This window comes from Geospiza fortis, unplaced genomic scaffold (assembly GCF_000277835.1).
Source record: "Geospiza fortis unplaced genomic scaffold, GeoFor_1.0 scaffold574, whole genome shotgun sequence".
NCBI lineage: Eukaryota > Metazoa > Chordata > Aves > Passeriformes > Thraupidae > Geospiza > Geospiza fortis.
The window spans coordinates 172,076-194,082 of NW_005054539.1; the positions used below are offsets into that span (position 1 = coordinate 172,076).

The 22,007-nt window shown below is 39.1% G+C and overlaps 1 protein-coding gene across 1 annotated transcript in view; it reads left to right on the plus strand.

Moving 5' to 3' along the window:
* Positions 1 to 22,007, plus strand: part of ROBO2 (roundabout guidance receptor 2) — a 153,705-nt gene that overhangs the window by 105,216 nt on the left and 26,482 nt on the right. The window contains exons 20-24 of the mRNA XM_031063879.1: positions 3,655 to 3,936; positions 4,315 to 4,440; positions 8,531 to 8,687; positions 14,528 to 14,788; positions 18,077 to 18,291. Of these exons, the coding sequence (XP_030919739.1) occupies positions 3,655 to 3,936; positions 4,315 to 4,440; positions 8,531 to 8,687; positions 14,528 to 14,788; positions 18,077 to 18,291 (1,041 nt within the window). The remainder of the gene's footprint in view (positions 1 to 3,654; positions 3,937 to 4,314; positions 4,441 to 8,530; positions 8,688 to 14,527; positions 14,789 to 18,076; positions 18,292 to 22,007) is intronic.

A 22,007-nucleotide genomic window follows, 5' to 3' on the forward strand; every position in this document is an offset into this window, starting at 1 on the left:
TCTCAGTCATAATCTGTGAAGAAAATCTCAAAGATCTTAAGGAACTTTCTGTTTCATTGGAGGAAAGGATACATAAAAGGGAATTATTTAGATCTTTTAGGTTCTGTTTCCATTTTGACTTGAGAGAGCACCTTTAGGGGAGTGAGGTGAAGATGTATTGTTACAATGAGGAAGGAATCTTTAGAGGGCTTATTTCATTTCAAACATTTAACTCAAATGGGAATTTTAAGATGTAGGATTGAGATTTTTAAAAGTCATAGTAATATTCTCATCTCTCTGTTACTTCCGTGGTTTCTGTGATAACTCAGCTAATTCTGCATGCTGGTCAGAATCTGCTTCTGAAGACCATCCATCATACTGGTTATACATTCCTATGAAAAGCCTCTTGCCTGTGGTTTGACTACTGTGACTTACAATTACAACAAAACTCACTAAATTTATATTCTGTATAAAACTGTTATAAAGTTCTTGTCAAAAATATTTAAGAGCAAGCAAAACTTTTGATAATATTTACAAGGCAACTGAATTTCTGCCAGCCTCTTTGTTGTGAATATTTTGAAAATAAAACCCTTCAGTACTTTTCCATCTTTTTTTAAGCCCACATAATACAGAAAAATTACCATTTTCTTTTAGTATTTGGCTCTATACAACTGAAATGGGAAGCATTAGTTTTTAATTTTTGGCCTCAATATGCATGAGGCATAGGTCCAAATTCATGCAAGAGATACAACAGTTACGTTTTTAAGTTTGGCAGCTTAATTCCACCCATGATCTTTACAACTGAGCTGAAACTTTTATTCTGGGTGGTTGGGATCACTTGTCCCTATCTGCTTCAGAAGCTGAGATTAGATGTTTCTGCATTAAAGATGGATTGAAAGTATTTTAACATGTAGAGATGGAATATTAACCACATAGATGGAGCTTGGGCCTCTTTTACTGGTTAAGAGGTCTCTAAAGACATAAAAATTCTGTAAGAATTTAAAAAAGAGTAGGGCGACATCACTCACCCTGGAAACTCAGAAGCTGGGGCAGGCAGTCCTAAAATTTCCCTTAAGAGTGAGATGCACTGTCCTAGATGGGCATTTGAGAGCAAGGCTGTGAGTGGGAAGCACAGGTGAGGCTTGGAGTCATGTAAGGCCACAAAATGGTGTTGCATCTCCAAGGCAGCAAGAATAGAGCTTCCCTGCAGAAGTATTTCAGCACTATTTCATTTGTCTCAAGAGTTAAAAACAAAATTGGATTTTGGAGAGTTTTGGGGAAAGTTTCCAGTGGGAAGTGCATCTTCATCTTTGGTCTGAAGTGTACAGTGTGGTGTTTTTGCTATGACAGCTTGCTGGGAAAATCACACTTGACTTTTACTTGGTGACTATGGCACTTTGTAAAATCTCTGCTTAATAGCTCTTTGAGTGCTTAAATGTGTACATCTCACTGAGGTCAAAAAAGTAATCTGTGCTTGTACTGAAAATTCCCAGAATGTCTGGAGAACCTCATCTTATCAGTAAGAATGACTGAAAGTCCTTGGCTGGTGGGCAGCTATGCAACTTCCCTTTCAAGTGTGTACACATGAATGGTTCTCCATATTAAAATGACTGTATAGAGATGATACCTCTTCAGTTGCCAGAAATATGCACTAAAAGACAGATGTACGTCTGAGCACTTCAGTGATGAGCATTTTGCTAGTTTTTACTTCCTTGGGTCTTCAAATCCAACACAGACAGCTTGAGCTGGATTTACTTCACTTTATACATCAACAACAGAATTTATTTACTAAACTTCAAGCCATTATACTTTGACGGAATCGATTGTAGAAAGGAGAAATGTTCATATTGTGCATGAAATGCAAGAAAGATAGGGCTGCATTTGTCTCTCACATCTCATGCTGTATTTGCACATAGATGCATTTCTGTTTGTGTACTGCCCCTAGAAAGCACATTAAATATGTGCTGATAGTACCAACATGATTTTGAAATATGGGCTATAGTTTGCATTAATTGTAATTTTTTTGCACTTGCAATTTATCTGCAGATATAAGTTAATACAATTAAGATATTTTAAATACTTGATTGTACCCATTTCCCTGCTGTATGCAAAACCAGATCATGATGATAGACCCAAATTTAATCTCTCTGCAGCATCTCTGCTGAGCATTTGCTATTGCCATATTTATTGTTAATATTATGTTGCTGCCCTGAGACTGAAGATGTTATCGGGGTCCATGGTAAATGTTCACTGTAGCACATCTGAATGCAAAAGAAAGTAGTTTTGTGATCTAAATATTCATCCCAGGAAAAGAAAAAAATGCTAAACCCCAAAAAAACTAAAGCAAACAAAAAATACCAAATCAGTGTGAGGAGACCATGGTGTCACATCTCATTGCTGGATAAGTCTTTGAGACAGTGAGAGAACAAATGTATTCCCTGAGGTTGCACAAAACCCACATCTGAGTTTGGAACTGAGCTTAAACCCTTGACTAAGTGCAAGAATCATCTTTTCTTTCTGGGGCTTAAGGTACATAAAAATGGCTGTTATCCCTAGAATAGGATGTGAAATCCTCACTATAGGAGTATGCGTTATCTCAAGAATGATCTAACAGTTGGAACCTGTATCTGCCATCTGGCTGTAGAAAGAAAATGGCGTATAAATGAAGGATTTTTTTAGAGAAGTACATTCTGGAATTGATTCAACTTTTCAGAGTCTAAATAAATTGTAAAAATAGTACCATTTGAGATATTGACTTCTGAGAGAGCAGGAAGGAGGGTTATCTGCTGAGCTGTGGTTCTCCTTGGGACATCATGTCAGTCATCATTAGATTCTTCACACTTCACTAGTCTCAGTTTCTAGATCTAGTATTCCACCAGCAAAGGTCACTTCAGTGTTTAGTAAGGAGAGAGACTGCCAATCTAACTGATTAAAGATACAAATTTCAGTGTGGGATAGGATTCCAAATATTGGGAAAACTCATCGGATATTTAGTTAAATGTGCTGTAATGGTTTTCAGGTAAATGTACTGGAGATTTTGTACAAGTTTTTCTCCATTATCAACATTGTTTTGCCATTTTGAGGGACTGATCACCTAAATCCCTTCAAAATATCAAATTTTCTTTAATGTGTCACAAATAACTTTTTTTTGGTCAGGTTTTTCTTTTGTTGAAAAGAAGGAATGTACTGGCTAATGCCAAAAGGAAAATTAGATAAGCTGATGCAAAAAGTTTCAAGGAAATCAAGGTGATGCCCTTGAAAAATTACTTTGAGAGTTTTTCTGCATATTTGCTGGGCAAGTTCCCTGTGTGATTTGTAAATTCTCTCCTTTCATCATTTCCCTGAAGCCCAGACAGTTTCATTGGTTCTGACATGGAGTGAACAATTGAAAACATTCTTCAGTAGAGAAATATTCCAAACTTCACTTTCACAGTTGAAGGTATGGGGAAGGAAAAAAAAAAAAAGATGGTTTTAGGCAGCGAGACGTGAAGGACAAGTGGTAGGCCTGTCACAGCTGCTGATAGCTTGGCCATGGTTGTACATCATCTTCCCTTCGTTGGCTCATGAGCCTGTCTCAGCTGAAATGCAAACGTGCAAAATGACACGTTTATTTCTCGCCTTAAACCTTGGTACTCGCAGGCTTCCCGTGCCTCAGTGATTTGTTTCGTTCCACAGATGTGCTGCCGCCAGTGCCAGGGCAAGGAGATAAAACTGCTACCATGCTTTCTGATGGAGCCATTTACAGCAGCATCGACTTCACCACCAAAACCAGTTACAACAGCTCCAGCCAAATAACCCAGGCTACGCCATATGCCACCACCCAGATCCTGCATTCCAACAGCATCCACGAGCTGGCCGTCGATTTACCAGATCCGCAGTGGAAAAGCTCAATTCAGCAAAAAAATGACCTCATGGGATTTGGTTACTCTCTCCCAGACCAAGGCAAAGGCAACAATGGTAATTACAGCTCTTATTTCCCAGAGCCCTTGGCTTTGTGTACTGTATCATCTGTGCATGAATTAGAAAATTCTTTTTAGCTCTGTGAGACACTGTTCATGTTGACCTGAACTAATGCCTGCACACCTTGCATATGTGCTGAACCTCACCTGATCACAAAATACATTGCACTGTGCTTTTAATGCTCTTTGTCCTGTGCTAGTCACCAAGCCATCTGTCTTCCATTAGGCTAGGGTAGGTGTACCTTTAAAAATAACCAAGTAAAACCCTGCCTCCCCACCCCCATCTGCCCCGACTTGCTAACTGCATGTGTCGCATGTGCTTGTGCTGTCGACTAATCCCACGATGCCACTGTGACCTCTGCCGTTTAACCCTTAGCCTTGCTTTACATCCCTGACTACCGGGTGGCTGAGGGACTGGCTAATAGATTGCCACACAACCAGTCACAGGATTTCAGCACCACCAGCTCCCACAACAGCTCCGAAAGGAGTGGCAGCCTCTCAGGTTGGTTCCGTCGCCGTGCGCAGGGGAGCGAGGGACGGAGGGGTGTTGGCCAGCGGCTCGCCAGGGAGGCAGAACACCTCCCAGGCACCAGTCAAGGATAGCCATGAGAGTTCCTGCCCATCAGCAAACAATGCCACATGGGACTCTGCTGAAACCAAAAAGCCTTTTGCAGGACCTACTTGGAGATAACTGGAGAGTCCTTCCATGTGTGCGCTTGTTGGCGCAGCTGCCAGCCTCGCCTTGTCACATCCTTTCCCTGACACAATCTATGGAGCAAATGTATTTCTGCATCCATCCTCAGTTTATAGGCCTCCCCACACTAAACTTAATGAGGGGATTCTTATTTTTGTTGAGTTGTTAACAGATACCCCACTCCCACAAACTGTTCCTCAGTGAAGCAGGTTGGAAATAGTTGTAGGGCCCTGAAAGGTTTCAACGAAGGGGTTTCAACAAATTGTGCCAAGTTTGCATACAAACAGGATGTAAATTTTATGTGTATGCTGCATGTTCTATTGGAAACATGATGCATTTTCATCAGATGAAAATGATCATAGTACATGTGGTTGTGTGTGATATCTGAGCACACCTTGTTTCTTGATTTCTTTAATTTTGCTTACTTGTTGCTTATGTTATGTATAGTTGTCTTTTTTTTTTTTTCTGTCAAGACAAAAACTGAAAAGGCAACAGTTAAGATGAAAATCTGTGATTTCACCTAGCTAAAATATGAGTGCACTGAAAGGACTTTTTGATATTCAGAATATATCCACAGCTTTTTGAATTTCCACTTTAAGCTGGAGCAGTCCTCCCAGTAATAGACCAAACCTAGAAATAGCTTTTTTATGTCAATTTAAATGACTATTCAAACTGAATCTTGAGATAAGAAGCCTATTATCATTAGCCCATTACTCAAATAGCCAAATGTGTTTGCAAGTCTTGTGTTCTCAATGGGTGGCATTAGCTGATTTGACTGAGACCAAAAAATAGGCTTATGGCATTGTCAGAGAGGTATCTGGAAGCTGAAATACTTCAAGAAAGCTCCTTGTTCCTTGCATGTGAGATATATTGACAAGTAGCTTAGGAAATCAGCTTGCTCCCCAGGCCACATGAAAATGCAGCAATTGATGTGCTGAGGCACATATATGTCAGGTATCAGAGGGCAGTATCACACTTTAGATATGTTGACAGCTAAGGCTGCCTAAGAATTTTCTCAGAAAATAGGAAGTGTCGCTGGAAAGTGCCCTTTTTGATCAAAGGCTGGACTTCGATCAAATATTTCAAATGCAACATATTCTGTGTAGTGTTTCTCAGCCAGAAGTAAATTTTCCGATGACACTAGGAAACTTAGGGTTATAGTCAGTCATATGCCCAGGGCACTCTTGTTGTGACCAAGGCAGCTCAAAACTGGATGCCCCAGTGCTCAGATGAGTGCCAGATTATTGGACTGCAGAGTCAGTATTTTGCTCTCCCTTGCCCACTAATTATGCCTTTGATACAGGATAATTATGTCTGTAATACACAAGAAACTGGGGGGGGGGGACCTTCAAATAGTCTGATAATTAGAGCATCACTGGAGTCAGAGACCAGCTTTGATTATATAGTCCCCATCAGGGTGAGGAGGGATTTGTTCTCTCACTTCCTTGGTTGGTACTTTAGGCACTACTTATCATTCTGACTAAGTTTCTGTCTCTCTTACATGAATATCATGAGAATCCCTATCCCACTGTGGAATGGAAAACAGCTAAAACCTCAACTGCTTTATAAGGCAGGGAAATTTTGTAGCTATAGTTTGCACAGATTATATCTGTACTAGGATCAGCAGCCCAGCTGGCAAATTCTTTCTCCAGTACCCAATTCACCTAGAGATTTTAACAATATAATTGAATTTCAGTGTGAGGAGACGTTGAAGTATCAGGCATTGTTGCTATGGGGAAACAAGGCTTTGGTGCATCAGTTTTCAAACGCAAATCAGGCTTTATGTGTTCGGTGTCTGTCCCACCAGTCTGGCAATGGAATAACTGTCCATGGGGACAGAAGAGAAATCTCCTGCCCAGCTGCACAGTGTAGGCTGCTTTCCCCTACCAGTAATGACCTTGGAGTTCTCTTTTTTCATTTCTTCATCTAGACAGGTCCCTTGTCTCTCTGCTTCACTCCTTCTAATATCTCCATTATCTCTGATTTCTCTCTTTGAGACTCCTAAAATCCAAGTGACTCCCATATTAGCACTCCATGCGTAACCTACATTTTATCAGTCTCCTAAGATCATCAAGATACTACACTTCCAAAATCTTCCTCTCCACCTCAACTAATCTCTAAGCTGAAGTTGTTCTTTGCATTTCCCTTCTCTGTGTGTTCCTAGTTTAAATCCTCCTGCAACATAAAAACATATGCATGTGCCTTTTTCCTAAAGCAGCCCCTCCTGCCTTAGTTCTTGTTGGTTCCTACTCCTGCTGACTTTTAAAAATTTTCTCCATGTCCCACAAACTAAAATTAACCTACTTTCTTTTCACTGTTCAGTGACCCTATTTCTAACTTCACTTTTTTAGCCTTACCTGTTCTTTGAAAGCTTCACTTTCCCTCCAGAAGGTTCATATATTTGTTCCTCTATCTCCACTGTCACTGGGGTTTCTTTTCACCAGTCAAAATGTTCTTTCCCTTTTCAAGAAAACTGTCCTTTCTGCCAGGGTACAAATGGAAGGAAGAGCCTGTTTTCCATCCTAATAGAGGAAATATCAGCTCAGTTCACACATAGTGAATCACAGGATCTTGGCTGGACTTACTATAAATACTCCAAAACAAGGAAAGAAGAGCTTTGGTCTGGAATTGAGTAGTGGAAAGTCTCACTTCCAATGTGCTGCCAGCCAGGTCGATTAGAAATATTGCTGGGCTTGTTGCCTGTCTCTAGCAGGCACAACAGGAGGTGAAAAGAGAAGTCTTGGCTACTTCTGAGTCACAGAATCACATTTTTCTTCCCTCTCTGTTTGTTCCTGTTTCCATCCAGCTGACATTTGGAGGTAACAGAAGAAAGCCTGTGAACCACCATCTCAAGGACAAAAAGTCCCATGATATGGGCTTGTCTCTATTGCTAGAATTGCACCTCCTTCTGTGTTTCTCTGGGCCTAAAGTTAAAGCCATGGCACAGAAGGCAGTGCCTGTCAGTGCACATTGTGCCACCCTCCCTGACCAGTCAGTTGTGGCTTTCTTGATTCATTGATTCATTTTTATGTGAGGGTTTTTTTGGCTGATCCTTATAAATCATCAAGAGACATCAGTGGGTAAGATGGATTAGACTGTGCTTTCTGCAACAGGCCAGGGATGAGTGAGAGCAGCTGGGTACCCCACTGAAAAGGCATCTGACAAACCATTCCTCCACCCAACAAAGAGTTTGAAAGCCACAACAAAGCTCCAAAAAATAGATGAGTCCCCAAGCAGTCAAGGGATTCGAAATGTTGAGCCATTCTTCCTCTTAATGAATTCCTGACAAGAAAAAGAAGTCAGGGAAAAATAAAAGAAGCAAACCAAGTGGGATGAGAGCTTTCTCTTTAAGATCTCTCTCCCACAAATGGAAGTGTCTCAGCTGGAGAAGTGGTCCAAGGACAATAAGAGCAGAGGGTTTAACTAAAATGCATTGCTCACTGCATTTCTGCCTCATCCATTAGAGCTGTGTATCAGAAATAGAACCTCTTCTCCATAGTGCCACAAGACGTTCGAATCCTGTGAAACAGTCAGTCCTAAAATATTGCACATATCTTCCCACTCTTTTAAAAAACCCCAGAAATTAGGAAATTCCTAACAACAAAACCCTGTTTCTTTTGTTTTGACAATTTACTCTTATCTTGAAAGTTCTTGACTCCAGTGACAATTTTAATAAGTGTTTTTCAGTAAATATTCAGAATATTCCCCATTCCATTCTTTTATTACTTACAACCTTGTGACAGCATTAGCACGATGGCACTGATTCTGCTGAGATATAAATACATCTTTTTTGGGGCATGTGCTCTGGAATCAGAATTCTGTCAAAGAAATGTAAATAGCTGGCCTTTTTGTCCACATTATAGCTCTAATATTTTATTTTTCTCTTTTGGATTTGCAGGTGGCAAAGGAGGGAAAAAGAAGAAAAACAAAAATACTGCCAAGCCCCAGAAAAATAATGGTTCAACCTGGGCCAGTGTTCCCCTCCCACCCCCTCCTGTGCAGCCACTTCCAGGCACAGAGCTGGAGCACTATGGGGTGGATCAGCAAGAAGCAGGGTAAATTTTTTTTTTCTTTTTCTTTTGAAGAAAAATCTGTGATTTGCAGAAATGAGTCCTTTTCTATTTTTTTTTTTTTTTTGATAAGTGACAATAATTTTCTGTTTTGTTAAAAAAAAAAAGAGAACAACTTATCCTGTAGACTGATTCAAGGCTGTGGAGGAGGAATGTTTGAATAGCTTCTGTGGATAGTGACTGAAGATGGAAACAAAAGTAACCTTGCTTCGTCATCATGTAGGGCTTCAGTGATTTCTCATGCTGAGAAGTATCTCACTTCACAGGTAGCTTAATTGAATTCTGGGATTGTATGCAACTGATGGGACTCAGAGTGAGTAAGGATGACATAATCTGTCTCTGTGTATTTTTTCACTGCTTTGATGTTTAAAAATATTAGAGCCAAGAGAACAAAAAAATCTCCCACCAAATTGGATTAATTTTTGAAGATCAACCAATGGATAATAATCTTCTCATCGGCTTTTAGAAGAAATTTCACAGTTGAGGAAGGCATGCTAATTATAGGCTTTTTTGGTATTATTCAAACAACTTTCAAGTATCTGGAACCTTTCACATAATTTTGCATAGCTCAAACTTGTCTTCAAGGACACAAAGTCACACAAGAAGTGCTAAATGAGAGGAAAGAGACATTTCCTACACAGACAACAGTTACGAATTGCTTTTTATAAAGTGTAATTATGTGATATACCAGGTTATCAAACTCTGGAGGTAAATCAGAGTATATAAAAACATAGTTTACTGTGGGTAGCTCTGTTGGAGTCTTTGAGAATAATTTTTCTGTCAGGGACAAATTTCTGTCTGTTTCAATACATGGATTAATCAATATTTCCCAAGGATGAAACATTTTTAAGAATACATTGTAATAGCTTTGCTGAATAAAAATATTTCAACTGTTATCTCAATTGTAAGGGGGAATTGATCATTACTACTTTCATAATTAAAGTTAGAAAAATTCCATATTGTTTCAGTTTATACCAACTCCTTTGACTCTTATAATAAGCAATAAATGACTGTGTTAGTCAGTGAAGTTCTTAAAATTAAGGCCCATTCAGGCTGTATAGTTAAAATTTCAAAATAATGGAAAATTAATAACCTTACTGATTGTGAGTGTTCTTTAAATCTCAAAACAAAAAGTTCATTTAATCATTGTCTTCTGTATTCTGTTATAAGAGGCTAAAAATAAATTTTAAATTGTTTCATCATATAATAATTTTGTCTTTATGAGTTTATATCCTTAAAACACATGTGCAACCATTTCACTAAAACAATTATGCAATAGAAGGCAAACCACTTGGATTTTCTTCAGAACAGTGAAATAGCATTAAAGGTAAATGGAAATACCTTATAGAGAAATCCCTTGTGACCCAGGGCTTGACTCCTCAGTTGCATAAAACTGAGGAGTAATTTAGCTGGAAGGAATGATGTTGGTCACCAAGACAACATATGTTATTTAAGGAGAAGGTAATCACCAGCCTCCAGGTTCACAACCATTCAGACATAGTTTTTTCCCGTGATTATGCTTTGAATTGCTCTTCTCTGGTTTTTGTAATATATCATTAGCAGTGGTGGTAGCAAGACCTTGTAACATGCATTTCACCAAACACAGAAAAAATCTGAAGTTTGGACTTAGAGTCAGTCTGGAGCTACAGTAATTTGCAACCACCTTTGATGAAGACTGAATCTGCAAGGCCCATACTTTCTGAGGATGCTTCCAATACTAATAGTCCTTCTGTATTTAGGGGTTGATCTTGTTTCTGTGCTTTTCAACATGCTGGAAGGGAAAAAAATCACAGACTGAATTCCTTATGTTGCCTTGGATATACTGGGTCAAAAAAAAGCCACATTTTTAAAACTCTTTTGTTCTTCTTGGTTTGTTTTGATTTATTCTGTCTGTGACAAGATCGAAGTGTTTTAGAGCAATAAAACAAGGAGGGTGGCATCTAAACAGAAACTTGTTTTTCTGGGTGTCTTCCTATAAAAATTAAATTCAAATGTGAGTTTCATTGGAATGATTATCACAAAAAAGCTCAAAAGTGTTGACACCTAGTTTTGCTTACTAGAGATTAGTGCTAGTGGCCTTATAAGCACTAGTGGATTTCTAAGTTGCAAAAGATCATCCACAATGGCAAGTGATATAAAAAAACCCAAACAAACCCCTAACTTCACCTATCACAGAAAAAATACACTTAGTTTTCTGTACCATCTATTTCCTAGAGGTACTAGGGTTGGCATTTGCCTCCATTTTTCCATAAACTGGAGAAGGAAAAGTGAATATCTTATTCCAGCTAGCCCTGTTATATAATGTGATAGCTTTGGGGATCTCTTAGATTCCTGTTTAACTTCAGCAAAGAGCCTGTTTGTGCCAATTAAGTTTCTCTTTTCCTATAGCAGCTCCCAAACTGACATGCTCCCTTTCCAGCCCTTTTCAGAGAAGATGGTTTTGCTTGATTTTCTGTAAACTTGACAGTAAAGAAATGCTTGTTTCGTGCTCATTATCTTTTACTTTGATTTTTCACCAATAATATGCATGATCTTGAGCCAACCCAGTTAAAGGCAGTCAGCATATTGTTATTTGTTTTTTTCTATTTCTTGCTATTGGTTACACCTGAAAATGGAATATTAGCTGCTGAATGTCAATATATTTGATACCTATTGTCTGTCTTTAGGAAAAGTTAAGGAAGTAGTACCTTTTACTTCAAAAAGTCCTTTCCGGTGAGTTCCAGGGAGGGAAGCTTCATTTGTTGCAACAATATGTGTAATGAAACACAGTTTTTACAGAATGTGCCCTGTATCTATCACCTTCATTTTATATTTTAAAGGAACAAATCTCTTAATGTAATGGATCGGGGATTTTAATAGTAAAAGATTACTACAGAATAAAAGTGCTGACAGTACAATAAAACTTGCTAGAAAAATAGAGGCTTATGTTTGTTAACCAGAATTTATTAGGGTCTTAATTATAATGAAATTACAATCAGAGGTTGCTAATGAAGTTAAGGCACTTAGATTTCAATAAGTGTACTTGAAAAAGTGGCTTTTTCACCACATTGGATTTACTCAAAAAATGAAAAAGAACGTGGATGTGGCCAATAATCACTATGGTGATACCAGGTGTTTCTATAGCTGCATCACTTATATGACATGTGACTTTTTCCTTTCTTTTTTTTTCTTTGTTGGTTTTGGGGGGTTTTTGCTTTATTTTGTTTTTCTCTAAAATGAAGTTTAGGGCTTGTAGCTTTTCAGACACCTTACATTAGGCAGACAAAGATTCTTGAACCTGAAATCTTGACTCTCAATCTCCTGAACTTCAGGCTTAGGCTGCTTTCCATTTCAAACAAAATTTGGGTAAAGGTACAGTACTTTTGCAGAATCTTTTCACTGAGAAACCTCTTTACTAAGAAACCTTTTTGCTACCAAGCTGAACATTTGGGGATTTGAATCGAGTAGGGTCAGAAGGTGAGCACATCCAAAGCTCGTTTATTCATCATTGCAAAGTCACCAGGGACTGCCTTTTCCCCTGTCCCTTTTAAAGAAGGCATTCTAGCAAAGCGTGAGGTTGAGAGAGCAAAAGGAAGCAAGAGGACTGTTTCACTGCACAGTTTTCACAGCATGATTTAGGATGGTCCCTTCAGCCTTGGTTGCAAATGTCCTGAGCAAATATTGTTTGGAAGGACAAATTACAGCTGGTCATATCTTAATTGTTTGCTAAGGATGAATATGTATCATGTAACATTTTCTTAAAGCTCTGTGTTATGAAAATGGTAATGATCAATCGCTCAACCTTTCCTAGAGGCCAGATGTTAGGAAGCAGCCTTTCTTTTCACTTGTGTGCCCATATGTGTTTGTATATCTATTTATGGTTATATCTACATATATAGAGATTTAAATTTATGCAAGTGTGAATTTCCAGATATATCTTCCATAGACTTTTGGATTATTAAGTCAGGTTGTTTAACTGTCCTGAATCTGTGTGTTTAAATGCAGACTACAGACTTCTGAATAAGGAAAAACTAGTTTAGTTAATTTAAGAAATCTTTGGGTTTTGCTGAAAGTAAATGTTCTGTTCATAATACAGGTTTTGCGACTTCTCCATCTCAGTGTTCCCAGCCTTTTATAACCTGGCTTCACACTTGAGAAAATTGACAGTAATTCATTTTTCTTTGGGAAATTGGTAAATCCTTCCTTCCAAATCAGAAGCTTTAAAGGAGTATTTTTAAGCCAGTTTGAGAAATTAACTGTGTCGTGCAATGCACTGCCTGCCTGCATTGCAGAAAAAAGGACCTTGTCAGCAGTCCTTGAAGGTGGAAAGAAGATAAAGTGACTTAGATGATGCTTGGGAAATGGCCTTCAGAGTGTGTGATGGTTTGACAGTGAAGGAGCTGTGAGAGCTTGTGGCTGTCTGGTTGTTTTTTGAGGGGAAAAAAAAAAAAGCAGCTGTGTATCCTGAGTTATTTTGGAATACACCAGAAGTTAAGAAGAAATGTGTGCTGATGCTCAAGGGACTGATGCCTGACTGGATGTTTTGAAGATGGAAAAAGTAGACAGTTGAGATTTGAGTGGTGTGATTGTCAGCAAAGCTGCCTACAACTGAAGTTGTGTACAGATTAGGGAATTACTCTGGGGAGGTAATGCACAGGGAATGACCATAGTCACTAAGGCCTATCCTCCTGGAATGATGCCAGAGTCTCTAAGGGACAGTATCCCTGGATGATACTGTCATCCAACACTGAATTGAAAGATCCTCTGATGAGTGCATAGACTGAAAAGAATTGACTTGCTGGCAAAACTTGTGTAAGAAGTGGTAATAAAATATAAAGCTTTTGTTTCTAGCCCTGATCAGATATAGCACCACCCCTTACACCTTTGGCATAAGACAACAAAAACCACAGACTCCTACCAGGACACCCTTTATGTCTGAAGAAAGAAGAATTTGTTATTATTCAAGAATACTCCTAGTGGTTAATCTTTCCATTTGCTTTGGGCAGGTGTGTTGAAAGTGTTCAGAAATGTAGCACTGTCTAGGTAAGTCCCAGTACAGATTGATTAGGAGGTGGGGGTGCTGGCAGAGCTGTCAACACGTGTGCTAATGTGCCTTATCAGCTGGTGCTGTGACACAGCATATGCTTGGGGTCAGTGCTGCTGTGACATGGACGTATTGCACATCACAGGAGATACCCGTGTGCAGGGTGGGAAGACCAGAATTTATGAGGAAAGTGTAGCTTTTTATTTAAGCTCCAAACCAGAAACAAATGGTAAATTTACAGACAGATAAAGGGGAGGATGGAAGTAAATGGATAATGCTCGTGGGCTCATGGTGTGACTCTTGGGGATGGTGCTGTGCATGGCCAGGAGTTGGACTTGGTGATCTTTGTGGGTCAATTTCAACTCAGCTTTTTCTGGAATTCTGTAAAATAAGTGCATAAGTACTACTACATAAAGCTTGCTTTACCTTTTAAGAATGCTGGTATTTTCCTGTCCAGGTCAATATTCATTCTGCTACATTAACGATCCTGGAAGTGAGTTAGTTCATTTTTGTTTGTTGATTGTGGTGTAACATTATCTAATCACCATTAATGAATGTGATAATGGGTCAGTAATTTTTCTGTTGCATATCTTGTTCAAGTTGCTTAGCTGTTGTGGGAAAAATTAAACTGACTCAGTAAGGACAATATTGGCATTAAGACCCTATTTTTATTAAATTTTAGGCCTCACACTGTGTGCAAGGTTTCCAACTGTAGCAGGGATCCTGTATACCCTCTACATTCTCTACTGTGCAGCAGAGATGAGTTTTGATATACACTAAGCTTATTTGGTTTTTATTGTAGATATGACAGTGATGGTTGGTGTCCACCTTTGCCAGTTCAGACCTACCTGCATCAGGGCATGGAAGATGAGCTTGAGGAAGATGATGATCGTGTCCCCACACCTCCTGTCCGGGGAGTAGCTTCATCTCCTGCCATCTCCTTTGGGCAGCAGTCAACTGCAACTCTCACGCCTTCCCCACGAGAGGAGATGCAGCCAATGCTTCAAGCTCACCTTGATGAGTTAACAAGGGCTTACCAGTTTGATATAGCAAAGCAGACATGGTAAATGTTTGAATGGGTCACCTGTGATCAGGGAAATGAAATAATAATATTAATAATAACAACAATAATACATTCCTTCTTAACGTAAAGAATGATCATGTTCAACAGCATTTCAATTGTGTTTGCAAAGAAGTAAAATAGAAGAAGAAATAGCAAAACTCTACCCACAGTTGGAAGGCCTTACACATCCATATGTGCTTTTTAAATCATAATACTTGGTAATTAATACGCTAAATTTTGTCTGAAAACATGTAAAAACAATATTCCTCCAAAATTTTGCACGTGTTCGGCTAAGTAGTTAATAGCCACCTCCTGACAGCTTTTATACAGTTGTGAGTGCTCTCTTTTCAGGCTAGCAGAAGACAGGAATTTTTTAGGATTTTCAAAAATAGTAAGATTCTAAATTCCTGATTAAAAGTAATGATAGTTTCTTGGAATATCAGTGTGGCAGCTTTTACACTGTGTCACATGAGAATGAATTATTTGCATCTCTGTACCTTGAACTACCATGAGAATTTCTGATTCGTAGGAAAAACCCAGAAACAGCAGAAAGCAAGTCGTTAGTATTTATAGGATGGATCTAGTGTTTCAGACTGCTTTATGCCTCTTTAAAGGAAGAGCAAGCAAATACCACAGTAACATTTCCCCTGCAAAACAAACAGAAGCAGTCTCTTCAGGGACTGAGAAAGAACTTGTCAACTGCACCAGGCTGGGGACGTGGTGAAGGTCAGTTGGTTCCTGGATGTTCCCTGAGCAGCAGTTGTCCTTTTACAGCTCCTCTACCCAGACAAAGCCCGCGACTCTCAGTGGAGCGGAGCAGAGCTAGTTACTGAATGGCATGCTGCCAGCAGAGGAGCAGCCTTTTTTCCCTGCTAAATAAAACCACGAAGTTATTCAGCTTGAGCTCCCTTAAATACACCAGGCAGGTAGGCAGGCGGTGCCAAACCAAAGCCAGCTGTTTTCCCTGGGCACCGTGGAAGCCTCGGGGCTTGTCTGCAATCTGCACTCGATCAACAGGGTACCCCGGTCCCGCTGCAGCACCGCGCCGCTAGACTCCGAGCCCAGCCTGCCTGTGGGACTGACCCAAATCCCAGGCAGCAGCTAGACCTGGCCTGCTGAAGGCACTGGCTTCTGAGCCAGCACACAGATGCACACCCTGCCAGCCCAGGCAGTGGCTGCTGCATTGTGCAGCCGTTATCCTTCCTACGCCCTCCAAAGCTCCAAACCGGCGCAGGCACGGATAACGGAGCAGGACGCCACACCAAAGCCTCATGCAGCTAGCAGGAAAGGTCTTGCTCCCTTTTTGGGGAAATGAAAATTGATTGGGAAGTTTCATAATGTGCTTAGGATTATACAGATTTCAATGTTGCTCTTGTGTAAAGTCACAGTAATTGAGCCTGAAACTCTAAAAAAAGTAACTAAAACAAAACAAGGACATAACCTTTTTTTTTTTACGCCTTTTGGGTATTGGGCTAAATGCTTTATATACAAGTGATTTTTATGACATGGAATTTTTTAATATATTTTTGTTCTTTGGCTGGATCTGTATCATGCTAGTCAAAGTTAGTAGAAAGTCTTCCATTGTTTTGACTAAGGAAGGAATATTTTTTCAGTCTCCTTTTCACAAAGTTAACCTGTCCATTGTAGAGACAAGGGAAACCTAAACAGCGAAATGAGACCTGTCAGGGTCTCAGGGTACTGTGGGAGTAGCAACTGAGAAATACAGACATCAGCCAACTAGGAATTTAAGAAAGAGCCCATTAGAGATTACCAGAAAAGTACATAATCATTATGGCCTTGATCCAGCAAATCACTTAAGTATATGCTTAACTGTGAGTACATGAGAAATTGACTTCAATTGTTCTATCACAAGCTGAACACTGAACATATACTTAAGCATTTTGCTTGATTAGGAGCTAATCACACTGTTTATTGAGGGTTAGTTAGATGGTAGTGCCCTTTAGTGCCCCAGTGTTTTGAACACTGTGTAGAACACTAAAAACCTGGTGTCCAGGCAGAAAAGTGTTCAATAACTGTTAATCAGAAGGGGGTTGTATGTCAGAAAGGAAGCACTTGTTCTGGAAATTGGATTCAGAATAAGCAATAAGTTAAAACCTACACTGAGGTAGAGAAAGTTACCAGTGTACATAACATTTACCATGATGTTCTCATATCTGATAGATTTACAAGATGAAAATTTTTAAAAAAGGCTTATTGAATAAAGAGAATTCATTCATGCAGGCAATAATTCAGCACAAGATTTCCACTGAAAATGTATTATAACTGGGAGCCAAACAGGTGACAATTGTAATTTTTTCAGTTTTACTGATGTCCAAGCAAGAGACCAGCAGAATCCTGGATCCCATCCAGAGTGCTGCCGATTCAAATCGGGTCATGGCACCTCATGTAGAGCCACCCAAGGATTCCCACGTGCCTAAGTTAGCAATTTCAAGTGTGGTACATGCTCTTGTGCCAAGGCCAGTCATGCCTGGGTCCCCTGGCACAGCTTGCTGCGTACCTGTTGTGCTGTGGGGAATGCTGCTCTGAAAGCTGATGGTGTTCTTTTCTCTCAGAGACCAGGCACATCAAACTCTGAATCCCATGCTTGCCTTTGGCCATTTAGTTATCCTGTGGGTGCTTTTTTGTCTTCTTTTTTCTTTTCCTTTTTTTTTTTTTTTCTTTATGTAATTGCTGCATGGAGTAATTTCACACATGCATGCCCTAATACTGCTGCAATTAAATCAATTAAACTTCTTGGAATAAAGCAAAATGAAAAGGCCTCGCTGATGATGCATTCATTGGACTTGAAAATTTCTTCTGTCCTACTGGCCATTTCCTCCTCTTTAGGGTGACTTTTGCTTCAGGCTCTGCATCTGTTTAAGCGGAAGGAGTGAGATTTAAGTTTGGTTCAATGTGTGATTTGCAAGGGGGAATATTGGGTGAGACACTTATGTGCTAGGCTGGGATTCAGAATTGTGCTTTTCCGTGGGTTTCCTACCTGATTTATGCAGCCTCTGTGTCTATTGCTCTTTGTCTGTGAGAAGACACTCCTCACCTTCCTCATCCTAGAGGATTTTATCTTGATTCTTTTTATTTTAGACTGGAAAGTGTGCAAGCACTCTGGTATTAGAAGCTGCAGTGAATAATTGAACTGAATTTTCTTGAGTTTGTCCTAACCAAGCACATTTTGTAAATATACTTCAGGACTTGTTGAAAGGCTTGTGTTTTATTGACCATGAGCTGCAAAGTCTCATCCATTCTGATAACTTTTCCTGTTTGTTTGTGTAGGCACATCCAAAGCAATACACAACCTCCTCAGGCTCCAGTTCCTCCCCTAGGATACGTATCTGGAAACCTTATTTCAGATTTGGAAACAGATGTTCCAGATGATGATGACGATGAGGATGATATTGAAGAAGAAACTGTAGAAATCAGTAGGCCACTAAGAGGTCTAGAGCATACTCCAGGCTCCAGTATGGACAATCTAGACAGCTCTGTAACAGGTAACCAAACACACTGACGCCAACTTGTTACTACCAGTAAAATACATCACCACTTCGACATTTTCTAAGTGAAAATTTATTCCACTCGATTTCTGTAACATTTAAAATGTTAATGCTAAACAGTAAAGTTAAAGAAGGATTTGGAAATACTTTGCTGAAAAATGATAAGGAAATTCATGAATTTTAAAAAGCTTTAAAGACTTGAAAGAAAATTCAGTTATATCCTGGCTTTCATGAAAGGTTCATTCTAGTAGAGAAGCAAGGCAGTTACATAAAAAGGAGGGGGAAGACCTCAGCTTAGCAGTATATATTTCATAAATCAGTAGCAGCATAAAAATGTTATCTTAAAACACTTTTAGATATTCTGCTTGGCAAATGCTTTCCAAGATGCACACAAGGAAGTTAAGGACTTCAGAGTAAGTGTAGCTAGATTGGCACAACATTTATTTCTAGAGTAAATGCAACATTTATGTAGGAAAATGTGTATTTTGAACATCCTTTGTATGGCTGAATTTAGCAATTGTTCCATTTTAGAGAATCTGTTTAATAATTCTGACCCTCCTACACTCACTTCTTCCTGTCCTTTGCATGCCTTGGAAAGCTACATCATCGTCATCAAAGGGGACCTAGAAAGGGGGACCTGCTATAATAAATTAATGCATGGAATCTGAATGAATTAAAGTGCTGTTGGTGAAATTTAGGTAGCAAAAGACATTGGTTTTTGAAAACATGGATTTTATATGGACATCATGCATTTTTTGTAAGCATCAGTATAGTTGTCTTTAGGTTGAACCAGGGCCTCTATATAATGTACTGTGTCCATAATGTGAAGGTGTGCTGGAGACCCAAATATCCCCAATGTCACAGTGTTAGTGAGTTCTGCTTCAGTTTTTGATCTCAGCAGACAAACACTCATTGCTGGTTTTATCTTAAGGGAGACTTGCTCAGAACAACCTCTTACCATAGCGCCACTGGATTCCTTCTTTGTCTCCATCTCTGAAATTCCAAGGCTCTTGCACTCATGCTAAGGATTGCTGTTCTGAAAAACTGCAGGAACATGACAGTGATGGAGCATCAATACTATCATTTTCTTCCTTTCCCTTCTTTAATGAAATAGTGTGTAGCTTAATCCCACCTTCCATGTTTTCCTTCACCCTAGAGCCAGACTGCTTGCCAACCTAATTAAGATTTAAGAATTGTATCCCTGCTGCTGTGATTTGAAATCCAGATGCAACTGAAAGACATAAAGTTTAAATCTCTGAATTGAGAAGGTTAACTTTTTAGTTCATGCATATATTAACTCACTTTGCTTGAATTTCTAGAGTAATCTCCTTCAGGCTATAATTCTGCATATTTTTGCATATCTCACTAATGGCTCAGAAGCATTTATGTTAGGAATTCACTAAGAGTTTTAGACTGGTAGAACAGCAATAAATAAATTTTTAAAAAAAACAGGTTGGTATACATTTTTCTTTTGGTAGATATTAATATGGCAATGCTTATGTATCGGTAAATCAGAAAATGAATGTTTCCACATTTGCATCTTCACCTTATAGTTTGGATCACCCTCCCTAGAGCAAATAAGGGATAGTTGTATTCCTGCTCCAATTTGAAACTTTTGTGCTTATTAAAATTTATACTTTTACGAATAGCCTTCAAAATCTTGTTTAATTTTTGGAGTGTTAAATGTCTAATTGCTCGATTGTTAAAGGCTTCTTGATATTTTGGAAGAAATTGGGCAGAACTTCATAATGTAGACTGGGAGTATACCTAAAGTGATCTAAATATGCTTCCACTCATGACAACCACTAACTTCATGTGGCCTCATCCAGCTGAAATTTAACATTTTCCTTTTTGCGTTTCTTTTACTTGTTTAATTACTGGCTGGATCATTCTTTGCCTCTGGTTCACTGCATGGCAAGGTGTGTGCTGGCACTGCAGGAAGGGAATGTGCAGCTGGAGGGGAAGCAAAATTACAGACTGCCCCTATAGCACTTAGCCAACATGTAGACTGACTTAATTAAGGAATGGTAGCCTTACAGGAATACACCCAGAGTGTTAGCATAAAGGGTCTGTAAGATAGCAAAAACTCCAAATAACAAAACTACTTCTGTTTTTCTCAGTTACTATTTGGGTAAAACCTTGATTTTAGAAGAGTTTATATTGGGCTTGTTCTTTGTTTTTTGGGTTTTTTTCCTAATGGTGGAAAGGAATTGCCTATTATACTTGGGCAAATTTTGTTTTTCAGAAGATAATTTTAATTTTTCTTTATCTGTTTCTGTTAACTCTTCCAGGCTGTGTTTAATGGTGTTAAGGAGTGTATAGCAAATTGCTTCAGTTGTTCCCAAGCTGTTTCTCATTCTTCAGTTTGATTGCTTTTAAAATACTATAGAACAACTAAATTGTTCTTTCATGTGCTGAGAATACATAAGCTACTTCTTTCCACAGAGCTTTTGGTGACTTCAGCCAGCATTTTTCTAGGAATTTATAGATCACGTTTTCACTTCTCTAAACGTATTTGAAAATGGAGGCAGATGAGAACAGCTGACCCAGATGAAGCAATGTTTCTGTTCATTCTGAAGTGCCCTGGGAGTTCAGTGTTTGTGAGCAATCTAAATTGACATCCCCTGGTCCTGACTTCCTCCAAACAGAGTTGCTGTGGCGGGAGCAGGGCGAGGTTCCTCACCCTGTAGTGTTAGCAAGCCTCAGCAATGCCTCAAAGTTGCCCACTCTTGGACTGAAATGGGGCTTTGTTCTTCATGGCTGAGCTGAGAAAAAGGATTTCCTGCAGTGCCAAGTGTGGGATTCTCTGAGGGGAAGCACTGGCACTGCGTGAGCCAAAGCACAAACTGCTGAATCCCTCTGACACCACGGTGCTGCTACTTTAAACTGTTTAAAAGTCGTCTTCCAGGCCCTTGAGTTTTAGTCACAGCTAACTGAAGATGCAGACAAGGATTTAATCTGCACTATTAAGCTTTATTCTTTGCAGGTGGCAGAGACATAATGCTGACATGTATAATAAAGTGAAAAAAAAGGAGGAGTGTACAGGATCTGTATCTTAACATTCTCCAGATATCACAAAGAGAATTCAAGGAGGGAGGTTTAAATTTGCACATATGTGGGATGTAATATGAAATTAAAGCCAAGGTTTTGCTTCGTTCCCAGTATGGTTTGTTAGGATATTGAGTCACTGAATCTGCTTTTAAAAAATAGAGAGAAGGAACCACAAAACACTGGTAAAATTTTCCCTCACTTGACTTTTAATTCATAATTATTTAGGGTTGTTTTTTGCTTTCAGAGACACAATGAAGTATGGTTTTTTCTTTCTCTTATGTTTAATGTTTGCCTTTATAATGAATTGCTGTGCAGAGTTATGGCATGAATGGCCACAAAGAGTCTGTTGCATTATTCTACTTTAATAGACTTAATTAATTGCATATTATGATTTTAGAAGAAATCAATTTGCTTCTCACTGAAATCACTAAGAGCAAGCCTAGGTTTTTTTCAAGTCAAAGTGTTATAGTTTGGCGGTTTTCTTTGCTCTCTCCTTATCTCATCCTCCTCCTGCAGCACCCGTGAAGCTGGTTGTGAGTTGTGTATCTTCAGTCCTGGTGCATTTTGACTGAGGGAAGAGTTTGACTCATTAACTAGCTTGGAAATTAGAGCAAGACCTCTTCTATTTAACTGATACAAACTGGTATAAACAGAGAGTTATT